Source organism: Cebus imitator, unplaced genomic scaffold, assembly GCF_001604975.1.
Source record: "Cebus imitator isolate Cc_AM_T3 unplaced genomic scaffold, Cebus_imitator-1.0 Scaffold85, whole genome shotgun sequence".
NCBI classification, from domain to species: Eukaryota; Metazoa; Chordata; class Mammalia; order Primates; family Cebidae; genus Cebus; species Cebus imitator.
Window position 1 is genome coordinate 7,609,972 of NW_016107400.1, and position 14,559 is coordinate 7,624,530.

Below are 14,559 nucleotides of genomic sequence, written 5' to 3' on the forward strand. Positions count from 1 at the left end.
TTTTTTGAGATGGAGTCTTGCTCTGTCACCCAGGCTGGAATACAGTGGCGCAATCTTGGATCACTGCAACCTCTGCCTCCCAGGTTCAAGTGATTCTCCTGCCTCAGCCTCCTGAGTAACTGGGATTACAGGCGTGCGACACCATGCCTGGCTAATTTTTTGTATTTTTAGTAGAGATGGGGTTTTGACATGTTGTACAGGCTGGTCTCAACTCCTGATCTCAGGTGGTCCACCTGCCTCGGCCTCTCAAAGTGCTAGGAATACAAGCGTGAGCCACTGCGCCTGGCCTAAATTGCATTCTTTCAGTCTGATGGCTCAAAATGTTGACTTCCAAAGTTACTTGGTTGTAAATTGAGTCAGCACTTCCACAGCTTATTTTGCAGGGGTAAGGATAGGTTTTTACTAGAGAACTGCAGGGTATTCTTAGTTCATTTGAGCAGCTTTGCTCCAGGAGGGAAGAAGAAAAAGAAAGAATAATAGGAAAGGATATCTGTCTCTCAAGAGTCTATTTCCTTTCATCAGGAAAGCAGTATCTTTTCAGGAAACTCTACACAGTAGATAAGTTATTACAAAAGAGTTTAAATGTTGAAAAAATTTAAATATAAGTTAAAAAATTACAGTAAGCTAAGGTTAACTAATTAGATACAGAAAAATTGTAAACATTTAGCATAGCCTGAGTGCACATTGTTTTGAAAGCTTTTAGTGTATACCACTGGGGGCGATGGCTCACGCCTGTAATCCCAGCACTTTTGGAGACTGAGGCAGGTGGATCACGAGGTCAGGAGTTCGATACCAGCCTGACCAACATGGAGAAAGCCTGTCTTTACTAAAAGTACAAAAATTAGCTGGGCATGGTGGTGCACGCCTGTAATCCCAGCTCCTTGGGGGCTGACGCAGGAGTATCACATGAGCCCAGGAGGCGGAGGTTGCAATGAGCCAAGATCATGCCACTGCACTCCAGCCTGGGCGATACAGTAAGACTCCAGCCCCCCCAAAAAATATATATATATAAATAAATAAAAATAGTGTATAACAACGTCCTAGGCCTTCACATTCACTCACTAGTCACTCACTCATCCACAGCAACTTCCAGCCTTGCAAGCTGCATTCATGGCAAGTGCCCTGTAGAAGGGGACCATTTTTTATCTTTTGTACCGTATTTTTACTGTACCTTTTCTGTGTTTAACTATGTTTAGACATGGTACTTTTTTTTTTTTTTTTTTTAACTATTAATACTTGGTGGGGATTTTTTGGAGGTCACTGCTGTTTTTCTTTTTTTTTGAGACAGTTTTGGTCTTTTCACCCAGCCTGGGGTGCAGTGATGTGATCTCAGCTGACTGCAACATCTGCTTCCTGGTTTCAAGCAATTCTTGTGCCTCAGCCTCCCAAATAGCTGGGATTCCAGGAACCCGCCACCATGCCTGGCTAATTTTTGTATTTTTAGTAGAGTTGGCTAGGCTGATCTTGAACTCCTGACCTCAAGTGATCCATAGATATGGTACGTTTTCTAAGTTAGCCGTGTTTAGATATTTATCACTGTGTTATAGTTGTATACATTATTCAGTACAGTGTGCTGTAGAGGTTTGTAGCCTAGGAGTAAGAGCTATACCTTGTAGCCTAGGTGTGTAGCGAGCTGTACCATCTAGCTTTGTGTAAGTGCACTCTATGATATTTACGTAACAACCACCTAACAGCACATTTTTCAGAATGTATCCTCATCTTTCAGCAACACATGCCTTACATGTATACACACACACACACACACACACACACACACACACACACACACACACTATTTAGGCAACTCAGATGTTATGAGGTAAACAACAAATGTAGATGGGGGGCAGATTTAAATCCAGGTGGCTAAGTTTGAATAAGTTCCCTATGTTAATAGAATTAAGTTCCACAGCTGATGTAACTGACTGAACCTTGATCTGTAAAGCTGAGCCTGCCTTGTAGGGTCTTATGAGGGTTCCTATTTGTGTGTATTCATATTTTGTCAAGCATTTGGAATAATGCCTGGCACATAGTAAGCACTTGGTGACTGCCGATGAAAGAAGTACAGTAAATGAGGCTCCAGGCTTGATCCTCAGAGACTTGGTCAGCAGGGAGGCCCCTTCTTATTCTTTGATGCCTCAGATGAGGAAATGCCTGTTGGAGGGGATTTCACACCTTTCAGAAGAAGGCCCCATTGTTCCAGCTGACCCTCATGGAGATAGGACTCAGTAAATGCTTCTTGAATGAAGCATTAGGTGGTTGGACCAGATCAGTCTTTCTGTGGGAGGAAAGCGAGATGATTTTAGGTGGTACACATATGTTTACCATTTTCATAGTTAGCTATTTATTAGTGTTGTGGTAGTAGAAAATATTAGGCAGCACCTCAGACCTAAGTATTTTTAAAAAGTAAGTGATTTAAAGGCACAGTAAATTGAACAGGTGGCATGTGAATGTCTTGGAAACTGAAAGCATTTGCGTATTGAAAGAAGATGGGGAAAACGAGGTCTTTCCAAATCTGAGATGTTTGATTCTTTGAATCTGGGCTTTAAATATGAAATCAGATTATACAAGTAGAAGTTATATACTCTGGGTTTTGTGAGCAGATACGTGTAATGGAAATTGACAGGCAGAACTAGATGCATAGTGTCATTGTCATGCAGGGTACAGAGATAATGGGGCTGTTAACACTTTGGTGTCTGCTCTGGGCAGCCTTCTGTGTGTATATATCTAACAAAATTGGGAACATCCTATACATCAAATCTGTAATCGAGTTTTTCACCTGAAATTATAACTCTGCATTCAGTGTTCCTACAGAGAAATCTTTGTGCCCATTCTTGATGATTTTCTTAGGTTAAGTCCTAGAAATGGGATTGTGTGGTCATTGTGTATGCATGTGTTTCAGGCCTTTTATACTTGTCATCACGGTGCCTTGCAGTACGATTGTGCCAGTTTAAGGTTCTGGCAGCTTGAGTGCCCTGTTCCTTATCCCTCTCCAAAGCCAAGTTAGTTTAAATAATAGTTTTGTGGCTAATTTGCTCAGCAATTGGTCCAGTTACTCTCCAGCTGATGTCCTGTAAATCCTGAAACTCTCCAGTTGACGTCCTGTAAATCCTGAAACTTGCTGCTTGTCTCCCTTCAGAACTCCCATCAGCAGTGCCGACAGCACTCTCCTCCCCACTGCCCAACACTGGCTGGCAAATCTTTTCATCTTGGCCACTCCGATGGGCTGGACAGTGACGTCCCTTTTCCTCGTGTGCATAGAAACCTGTTGCAGTGACCTGGGTTTGAGGAGGGGGAGGAGGAAAGTGTGAGGGGCACTAGGAGGTGGGAGCTGCTGGGAGTGGCTGGCTGGTGTGTCTGCATTGTGGACCCGCGCATCTCACCACTCTCCACTGCACCGCTGACCATGGACAGGTGCTCCTGAGGTCAGTCCCAGACGCCCGCCAGCCCCCGTGCCCTGAGCCTGCTTCTCCCTCCAGCCTCCCCTCCAGTATCCTACTGTCCTCTGGCCTCCATGCCTCCTGTCTGTACTGGACGTTCTGGTGTGTTCTCTGAGCCTTTCTCCCTGCCGTTCCTCCTGTCTGGAATGCCTCTTGGACACCTGACTCTCCCATTCTCCAGGGCTCACTACGGACATCACCTTCTGAGAGAGCCTTTCCCCTGTCACCGTCCTCTCCACGAGTCACAGCCTTCATTCCTCATCATCTTGTCATATCTGCCTCTCTCCTTTCTCTCCTTGTTTACCACTGTACCCCCAGTGCCTAGCACTTGGCAGACACCCAATGTTCCTTGACTAAACTAGTCCTTTTGAATAGTGTGAAGAATCCGGAGGTAGAAGGATAGAACCTGCTCTTTATTATTCAAGAGAGTAGTTTTGTAAGTCCAGCAAGTTGTGGCTTCCAGAGGGTGGCAACTTGATCAGCTTTGGGCAAGTGCCTTCCTTGTGGAAGGAGTCAAACAGTAACTGGCTGTTGTTGCATTGATGTTAGGGTTGGCCAAATCATTTCCAAGGCCCCTTCTAATTCTTAAAACTGGGATGAGTATTCTCATCTGTGGGTTGCTGGTTTTTGTTTCAACTGCAGATGTGGCTTTTACCACTAGGTGACACTATATAATTTCCTTGAAAACAGTGTTTCCCAAACTGCCAACCACAGTAAGAAAATACATTTTTCATTGCACTTACGCCCTCAACACACACAAAACAAAAGTAGGCTGGGCACGATGACTCATGCCTATAATCTCAGCACCTTGGGAGGCGGAGTTTGGAGAATGACTTGAAGCCAGGAGTAAGTATCACGAATGTCTTAACCTTTACCTTATGTAATGCATCCTATTGTTTTACTTTGTTCGACATTTTGAAAAGTAATGCAGGTTTGCAAATCAATTGATTTTATTTTATTAATGGGTCATGATTGTTTGAAAATCATTTTTTTTTTTTAAAGTATACTGTTATAAAATTGTATGGGTGGCTGGGTGTGGTGGCTCATGCCTGTAATCCCAGCACTTTGGGAGGCCAAGGTAGGCAGATCATGAGGTCAGGAGATTGAGACCATCCTGGCCAACATGGTGAAACCTTGTCTCTACTAAAAATACAAAAAAATTAGCTGGACATCGTCGCGCATGCCTGTAGTCCCAGCTACTCAGGAGGCTAAGGCAGGAGAATTGCTTGAACCCAGGAGGTGGAGATTGCAGTGAGCCAAGATCGTGCTACTGGGCTATAGCCTGGACGACAGTGTGAGACTCGGTCTCAAAAAAAGTCAAACAAAAAAACCCAAAAATGACTGTGTTGGTATGCTGTTTTCCTTGGACGGTATGAGCTTGTATAACAGATCGTGTCCATTAGTGACTATTTTGCATGTTTCTGTGGTGAATTGCTGCATGGAACAGCTGAACATGTGCTTCCTCGTGGGTGTCTATGGATGAGAGAGATTGTACAGAATTCAGCTCTTATTGTAGTCAGACCAGAGGTAAGCCTTAGTAGTAGATTTAAAGCTATATTATCTGCTTCTGGAAACTCAGAGGCATGACATACCATACTCTAAATTTCGCCTTACTTAGCAGACAAGAAGAAATAGGGCTATTACTCAGGGCATCGTTCGGATGCTTTGGGCTGCAAGTAGCAGAAGCCTGACTCAAAGTGGCTAAAAAGGTAAAGACACTTATCGTCTCACAAAGTAGATGTTGCAGTAGCATTGGCTACTGGCACGACCCCTGCATCCCACTGAGCATGGCCCTTGGGATCCAGGTTCTTTTCATGACTCCTCAGTCATCCTAAAGTTGGTTCCACTCATGGTTGCAAGAAAGCCTCCAGTGCTTATCAGGGTTTCAGCTCCCAGGCTTGAAACACAAAGCCTTAACTCCTTGTAGTATAGACTGGGTAGAGAGAATTAAGGCTACTGTGGCATTTTCCACATTGTTTTGTTTGTGCTTGCTTTGTTCACTTCTTCCTAGTTTCCCCACTATGACCTTGCTAAAAGGAATGGAATGATTGGCACCTAATACAGAGTCAGGAGAAATACTTAGCTTAATCGGTGACATTTGCCAGATACTTCTGTCTCTTTTCCTCTGGGCGCAGGCCTTTCATTTAGTGGAATTAACCGACTAGCTCTGGGCAGTGAGTTTGCGGAGTGAATATATGGCTGCACATCAGTATGAAGCATGAAGTGAGGTTGTTTGCTGTGTAGGGTCCTGGGAAATGAATCAGCAATATGAGGGAAGGGAGTGAGAGGGCCCACTGTGGGAAATGTGGTGGGCAGTGTAATGTGAACATAAAGATGGACGAATGGCTGAGTCTTCACACGTGTAATGGGGCATAAATGTGCAGTTGGCCTTTTGAGGTGGGTGGTTGGTTTTCCTCGAGGTCCTTGACCCGGTTCCCGGGAACCTGGCAGTGGACTTTGGCTTAACCTACTCAATCTCTACTCACCTTCTTCCTTTTTCGTCCCTTCCAGGTTTGCAGTAAGCATTGGCTACTGGCACGACCCCTACATCCAGCACTTTGTGAGACTGTCTAAAGAGAGGAAGGCCCCCGAAATCAACAGAGGCAAGTGACCATCTCCCTCTTCAACAGCACCTCAGCTGCCTAAGGTTTCAGGGGTTCATTCTTGAAGGGAGTCACAGTGTGCTCCCTTTCCAGCCATGCACAAAAGTTTTTATTTCCCCACATCCTCACCAACACAGTGTATTATAACTTGTTTACAGCCATAAAAAAGAGTGAGCTCATGTCCTTTGCAGGGACGTGGTTGAAGCCAGAAGCCATCATTCTCAGCAAACTAACAGAGGAACAGAAAATCAAACACTGCATGTTCTCACTTATAAGTGGGAGTTGAACCATGAGAACAGATGGACACAGGGAGAGAAACATGACACACAAGGGGAGGAAGAGCATTGGGACAAATACCTAATGCATGTGGGGCTTAAAACCCAGATGACAGGTTGATAGGTGCAGCAAACCACCATGGCACATAATAAACCTGCTCGTTCTGCACATGTATTCCGGAACTTAAAGTAAAAAAAAACCCAAAAAACCACAATATCTACTTCCCCATTAAAATCATAATCATTTTTGAAATTTTATTAAATTTAATGAATTGGAAAAAAACTTGTTAATCTGCCATATGAAACATGATATTATAATTTTAAAAATACTTCTCCTATTTATAGGTGATGCTGAGCTTCATTTTCATGTTTGAAGCCTATTTAAGTATCTTTCACTGTAAACTGTCCATATCAGGTATCACTTTTTTTCCCCAATGAAAAAAATACATGAAGCTTTATATTTCACATACGTATGCCTATGCTGATTAAATAAATATGGAGAAATTGCTTTATAGTACAGGTATGAGGGGGAGAGTCTCTTAGAATTTACATCAAGACTTTTCCTCTGTTTGGTTGAGGGAGAAAGGGCAATATTTTGCCTATGGCTCATCTAGGTATGTGGAATAATTATGTGGATTTAATTGGGTCCTTCTATGAGGAGATATACCAGAGGCTTTTGTATATTTTAGGCTGAGCATATCTGAGTTTTCACGCCTCTTGTCTGGGTTTATGAATCTTCCCTAAGGAGGGAAATTGAAGATTTCTGCCTATTTTCATAGCTTGAGGGTTGTAAGTCTAGAGGACATGGGTCTTTTACAGCTTTGCTGACGTTCCTCACTGTGGGTGGGAGGGAAAGTGTTGTGAGACTTGGTAATTCTCAGATGAGGGAGGGCTCAGAGGTGCTGACAGCAGTAGTCCTAGGCTTAGAAGATTTGGCATTCCTTCCCCTGCTCTTGAGGCAGATTTCCTAATAAATGCGGCACAGGTGAAGACCCCCACCCCATGCCCTGGCAGCACCCCTCTCTTCTACCCTGGGTTTGAACCTTTAGAATGCAGCCAAATTGGAGAGTACCTCCCAAATGGTGAGGACATTTTTTCCTCAGTGTCCCATCCATCATGCATGATATCTCTGTAAAATACAACAAAAATGATCTAGAAAAATTATACAGTGTACAATTCCAAATCATTTATTAGATTGAACAGACATGAAATTTCTCTCTCAAGTTGTAATAAAGTTTCTAAATGCTATCAGATTTTGTTCTTAAGATAGTCACATACTGTTAACAGCCATGCATATACTTCAAGCAGCAGAGCTTTAGAACACAGACAGACCTTGTGGGCTTCTCTTCCTTATTTCCCATCACCTTTTCCCCAACCCTCCACCTGAAAACTTAACAGTGGTGGAATCTTGGGCCACTGAAACCTCTGCCTCCTGAGTTCAAGCAATTCTTGTGCTTCATTCTCCCAAGAAGCTGGGATTACAGTCATGTACCACGACACCTGGCTAATTTTTGTATTTTTAGTAGCAAGTCATTTTATTAGGCAGCCATTTCCTGATCTTTGCGACCCCCCTTTTGTATAGAGACCCTAACCCACTCAGGGTGGAGATGAAAGGAACAGGATAACAGATATAGCTTCCTTTGTGTTAGCATTTATATGCTCAGTTTCCTGAGCCATAGTATTCTTTTTCATATGATCTCACAATTTTCAGGTTTACCAGAGTCCAGAGTAGCTTTCACTATAGCCATGAAAGGCACATTTCCATGTGCCATTTGGATCAGACGTTTCAATGTAAAACACTTATTTTTCATACATTAAACTATAGCACACTTTTTCAAAGGTAGTTAATTGCTTCTTGAAATATGGTTCAGATGCCTTTAACCAAAAAAAAAAAAAAAAAAAAAAAGGTGCCGTTTCTCCTATAGAGTCTGCAGAATAACCTGACACTGCAGAAGAGCATATGCTTTCTGTTTCGCTCTTCTGCTGGGGTGGGCTTCGCAGGGATAATTTCTGTCATCATTGGGTGATAGCTTGTTTCTGTGACCCCTCTCAGGATATTTTGCTCGAGTCCATGGTGTCAGTCAGCTTATAAAGGCATTTCTACGGAAGACAGAATGTCATTGTCAAATTATCAACCTTGGGGCAGGGATGGATACCACCTTCTGGAGATTAAAGGTATGTTCAGATTCCCCTCCTCTCTCCCCAAGCGTTTAGATTTAATTTTTGGAAGATTTTCACCAAATTCGAAATTAAAAAAATATTAAAAGTTATGTAGCAAAAGCCTGTCCCCCACCCCTATCCCATCTGCCTAGATGCCCCTGTGACTATCAGTCCTGTTTTATCTCAACAGGGCCTTAGTGACAGATATTTTAGGTTTTCTCTAATTGTTGTTACAAGTGGGGCTATAATAAAAATCCTTATATTTCCCTCTGCATGTGTAGAAATATATCAGGTGGAGAAATTCCACCAGTAGAATTGCTGAAATGGGGAGCCCATGCATGCATATGTAACTTTTTATTTTTTGAGCCAGGGTCTTGCCCTGTTACTCAGGCTGGAGTGCAATGGCACAATCGCAGCTCATATCAGCCTCCAACTCCTGGGCTTAAGCCAGTCCTCCCACTTCAGCCTCCCAAGTAGCGGTCTTTGACTCCTGGGCCTAGTTTTTTTTTTTTTTTTTTTTTCCGAGATAGAGTCTCGCTCTGTCACCCAGGCTGGAGTGCAGTGGCGCAGTATAGGCTCACTGCAGCCTCCACCTCCCAAGTTTAAGCGATTCTCCTGCCTCAGCCTCCTGAGGTAGCTGGGACTATAGGCACATGCCACCACGCCTGGCTAATTTTTGTGTTTTTAGTAGATACTGGGATGATTTCCTGACCTCATGACCTGCCCGCCTCTGCCTCCCAAAGTGCTGGGATTACAGGCCTGAGCCACTACGCCTGGCCTCCTGGACTTAGTTTTTATAGCCAAATGGTTTCCCTACAAAGTCCTCACTGTGGTGGCTCACGCCTATAATCCCAGCACTTTGGGAGGCTGAGGCAGGCGTATCACTTGAGGTCAGGAGTTCGAGACCAGCCTGGCTAACATCGTGAAACCCCATCTCTACTAATAATACAGAAATTAGCTGGGTGTGATGGTGGGCACCTGTAATCCCAGCTACTTGGGAGGCTGAAGTAGGAGAATTGCTTGAACTCAGGAGACGGAGGTTGCAGTGAGTTGAGGTCGTGCCACTGCACTCCAGCCTGGGTGACAGAGCAAGACTCCATCTCTAAAAAAAAAAAAAAAAAAGTCCTCACCAATTGCATTTTCTCTTTTGTAGGTTTGTACAGATTTTGCTTGGTTCTTCTATTAGGTCCGTCATGTGACAGTAATAGGTATGTGCGTTTCTCCAGATTTTTTGCGGATGTTGACCAAGACCTGCTTATCTGTTTTGTCCCTAATCAGTTCACCTGATACGAAGGTGTCTGGTCATCAGAACTCTCAGCCTTTCTCTTACTGAAGTGAGAAATCGGTGGCCTCAACGTGATGTGGGTATTTGTTTGCCTCTGCATTCTCTTCTCAAGATAGAATCACTAACATTGTGAAGTGTTTTTACATATGCGACCTCATGAATTAACATAAAAACTCTCCAACGGTGTTTTACCCAGATGAAGGAAATGGGACTGCAAGATTGTCTTCCAGAATCCTATAGTCAGAGGCTCGGGGACAGGGCGCAAGCATAGGAATTTGCCCATTAAACTCCAGATTTCATCTTCTTTCCTCTGCACACATAGCCTCTGTGGTTATTCAGGAGGGTGACCTTCCCTTTTCTGTACATCTGTTGTGTCTTTGTTTTTCCGTCTTTGTTGTTGTTTTTCAGACAGTCTCACTCTCTCACCCAGGTTGGAGTGCTGTGGTGCCATCTTGGCTCACTGCAACCTCCCCCTCCTAGGTCCAAGCGATTCTCCTGCCGCAGCCTCCCTAGTAGCTGGTACTACAGGCGTTCACCACCACACATGGCTAATTTTCGTATTTTTAGTAGAGATGGAGTTTCACCATGTCGGCCAGCTGGTCTCAAACTCCTGGCCTCAAGTGATCCACCCATCTCGGCCTCCCAGAGTGCTGAGATTATAGGAGTGAGCCGCTGCACCCAGCTGACCTGTTGTGTTTTTGTAATGACTTGTCCTGTGCTGTGGTGTGAGGAACTGGAGCACAGTACAGTGTAAGAGAATGTGCTATGTCAGTGTTAACAGAGGCTGCTGGAGAGATCCCTCCATTGGACTTGAGACCCCTTTGACTTGTCACGCAATTTTTCTTCTCCTGTCTTGTAGGCGGGTTAATAATTAATAAACCTGAGCTTCTTATTTCTGAGCAAAGTACACTGAGGCTTATGTACCCCTTCTTAGAAAAAGGCAGTCAGTCGTGAGGAAGGAGGACTGTATAGTGTCTGAAAGTTCTTTGTGGAAATGTTTTGATTTTGACTGATAATTATATTGAGCTGAAGGCCTTTTTTGTTTGAAGTTTCTTTTAAAATATATATATATATATTACATTTGTTTGCTGTTTTAGAACAGGTGTTACAAACTGTAGCCCATGGCCAAATCTGGCCCACAGCCTGTTTTTGTAAATAAAGTTTTATTGGAAGACAGCCATTCCCATTTGTTTGCATATTGTGCTTCAGCAGCCATATGACAGTTATAACAGCAGAGTTGAGTAGTTACAACAGAGACCATCTGGCCTGCAAGGGCTAAAATATTTACCTTCTGGCTCTTTACAGAAGCAGTTTGCCAGTCTCTGTTTTTGAGGTATGTGCTTGTCTCTAAAAGTGTAGAGAAAACCTTGTCTGTGGGTCTTAGTGTCTCATGCACCTTCCAGCCGGGATGGTTCCCAGGTTGCACCAGCAGAGGTTTAGCTGTGAATCAAGGGTGTGAGCTTGTTCCATAAAATCTCAGAAGCCCAGGTCTGTACGGTTGAAGACTCCCATCTGCTGGCAGTGAGCAGGAACAGGACAAAGAAGAGTCAGTCTTGTCACAAAAAGGAATAAGAGGGCCACGTATGGTTCATCATACTTGTAATCCCAGGACTTTGGGATGCTGAGGCGGATGAATTGCTTGAGCTCAGTAGTTTGAGACCAGCCTGGGAAATATGGCAAAACCTCATCTCTACAAAAGATACAAAAATTAATCAGGCTTGGTGGTGCACACCTGTAGTCCCAGCTACTCAAGAAGCTGAGGTGGGAGGATCACCCGAGCCCCAGAGGTTGAGACTGCAGTGAGCCGAGATTGTGCCACTGCACCCCAACCTGGGTGTCCAAGGGAGACCCTGTCTCAAAAAAAAAAAGAAAAGGAATAAAGGGAGAGTAAAACCCTGAAGGGTTTAAGGGGCCTTAATTTCTTGGTGTCTCCAGAATTGTTCCATAGAACAATGGATCCGTACAAACTGCTTCCCTCCATCTCCTTGTGGAGGGAAGCAGGGTCAATTTTGGCAGTCCGTGAGGTGGTCAGCCATGTTCAGTCCCCTTTGGGTCTCAGTGATGCCCCGTTCCCCCTGCCCTGTGGCAGCTGATCTCAGTCTCGGTGTCGTCCATACCAGGCAGTCACATGCAGGCTATTTGGGGTGGAATGTCAAAAGGGCTATCAAGAATTACAGAATAAGAAGTTGAAGCATCACTTGTCACAGCCATTTTGCCCCCTTCTCAAGAAACGAGGTTTCTTTCTTTCTTTTTTGAGACAGAGTCTCACTCTGTTGCCCAGGCTGGAGTGCCATGGTGTGATCTTGGCTCACTGCAACCTCCATCTCCCACGTTCAAGTGATTTTTGTGCCTCAGCCTCCTGATTAGCTGGGATTACAAGTGCATGTCACCACGCCTGGCTAATTTTTGTATTTTTGTAGTGACAGCGTTTCACCATGTTGGCCAGGCTGGTCTTGAACTCCTGACCTCAAGTGATCCAACTGCCTCAGCCTCCTAAAGTGCTGGGATTACGGGTGTGAGCCACCGTGCCTGGCAGGATATCTTTCTTAAGAGCTCCAGGTGTGCGTTTTGTAAGCTTTCTCCACAGTGATCTCTTATTCAGAATTCTTACGAGGATCCAGCTGGCTAATGCATGGGAAAGCTCTTTAAAAAGGAAGAAGTCCCATAAGAGCTGGAGGACACTACGCTATCTTTCATTCATATACCTTTAATTGTTCCCATTGTCTTTTGGAATTTTAGATAATCTTTAACTTCCCATATGCTGTGAGTAAAAGTTCTTAAAAGTGTTGTAGAAATTGAAATTCTTGGTGAAAGTTATTTCCATGTCCCCTCTACCCATGTCCTTCATGTATCGTGAAATAGCTTCTGCATAGCCCTACTTGACAGGCATGTGCTGTACCTCTAAGTGTAGACAGCTCAGATTAGTGAGCCCAGGTATCCTGGGATGTCCTGAGATGCGTGTGTGTGTGTGTGTGTGTGTGTGTGTGTGTGTGAGAGAGAGAGAGAGAGAGAGAGAGAGAGACAGGATCTGGATCTGGATCTGTTGAGTGCAGTGATACAATTTTGGCTCACTGCAACCTCCTCCTCCCAGGCTCAAGCCATCTTCCTACCTCAGCCTCCCGAGTAGCTGGGGACTGCAGGTGTATGCCACCATGCATGGATAATTTGTATTTTTGGTAGAGACAGGGTCTTGCTATGTTGCCTAGGCTGGTTTCGAACTCAGGGGCTCAAGCAGTCCTCCTGCCTCGGCCTCCCAAAGTGCTGGGATTACAGGTGTAAGCCACTGTACTCAGCCCTCCTTTTTTGTTTTAAAAACATAAAGCCCAGGCTGGATCCCCTGGGATTCTGGCAGAGGACCAGTCTTTGTGTATTTCTCAGCCCTGATGTTTGCTCTTAAGAGTCACTTTCCTACTAGGATATGGTTGCTGGTGATTTCTGCCCCCATCATGCTGTCCACGGGGGGTCTGCTACCCTCTCACACCTCAGGATTCATCCATCCCTCCATACCTGTGCTTCGTCTCCTGTTACTGTCTCCATGAATGGTTCTCTTACCTGCCCAGTTACTCCAGTCAGAAACAAGATGTCACCTTACCTTTCCTTTTCCTCCATGCTGTCCACCAGCGAAGCCATCACCAGGTTCTGGACGTCAGCAGTCTTCTTTGTTTTAAATCATAGTTCTGTATTTCTGGGATAAGTGGTGACGGGGAGAGGAGGAGAGGCTGGGCAGGTGGGCTGGGCTGTAGAGTGCCTTGTTTCTTGCTGAGTCCTAGCGGTGTGCAGAGCTGCTGAAGGCCGCCTGAAGTGGATAGTGCAGTGCACAGCAGTGGGCAGCTTCGAGACACAAGAGGGGGCTCTGGGACAGTCTGGGCTGGAGGTATAGAGCTCAGGAGGAGTGGAGGGATTCCAGAGGCGTCAGCAGGGCATGTAAGTGATGGACTGGGTGGCTGGATGGCAGGGAGGGCATGGAGAGAATACTAGGATGATAGGATGATCTGTACATGACTGGTTAGGGTGCAAACTCCTGAACTCAGGCAAATTACCCGCCTCGGCCACCCAGAATGGGTGAACCAGGGCTGTGCATGCACATGTGCGCGCGCGCGTGCGCGCGCTTGTGTGTGTGTATGTGTGTCTTTCACATTTGTTTGACTACAGGCCATAGGAAAAAATAAATGTTACATCTCGAGCCAGGGCCCACATCTCTGTACCTGTGTCTGCAATAATAGAGGCACACACAGTGTTGATTTGAATGCTAGAGACCTCATTTTAGGGTGCTGCTTTCTTTTGATTTCTGCCCCACTTTCCTTCTTGTCCTGGGACCTTCCTTCCAGCATATTGTGCAGTATTCAAAACACAATATAACTTCCCTTCTTGTTAGAGCTCACGGGCTCTTTGGATTCCCATGTGATAATTTTACTTAGGTCAGGCCCTCTTCTATGAGCTCCACATGTATTGGCTCATTAATCCTCACAACCCCATGAAGAGTTAGCATTTTCTTCACTTTTCTACTTTTCTCTTTCTTTCTTCTTTCTTTCTTTCTTTCTTTCTTTCTTTCTTTCTTTCTTTCTTTCTTTCTTTCTTTCTTCCTTTCTTTCCTTTCTTTCCTTTCTTTCCTTTCTTTCCTTTCTTCCTTTCTTTTCTTTTCTTTTCTTTTCTTTCTTTTCTTTCCTTCCTTTCCTTCCTTTCCTTCCTTTCCTTCCTTTCCTCCCCTCCCTCCCTCCCTCCCTCCCTCCCTCCCTCCCTCCCTCTCTTTCTTTCTTTCTTTCTTTCTTTCTTTCTTTCTTTCTTTCTTTCTTTCTTTC

At 44.6% G+C, this 14,559-nt stretch overlaps 1 protein-coding gene across 3 annotated transcripts in view; it reads left to right on the forward strand.

Annotated features, from left to right (window-relative positions):
- LCMT1 (leucine carboxyl methyltransferase 1) overlaps positions 1-14,559 on the forward strand; it is a 68,958-nt gene that overhangs the window by 11,501 nt on the left and 42,898 nt on the right. For all 3 annotated transcript variants that reach the window (XM_037740601.1, XM_037740602.1, XM_017534432.2), the window contains exons 2-3: positions 5,949-6,040; positions 8,369-8,490. In XM_037740601.1, coding sequence (XP_037596529.1) covers positions 5,949-6,040; positions 8,369-8,490 — 214 coding nt within the window. The remainder of the gene's footprint in view (positions 1-5,948; positions 6,041-8,368; positions 8,491-14,559) is intronic.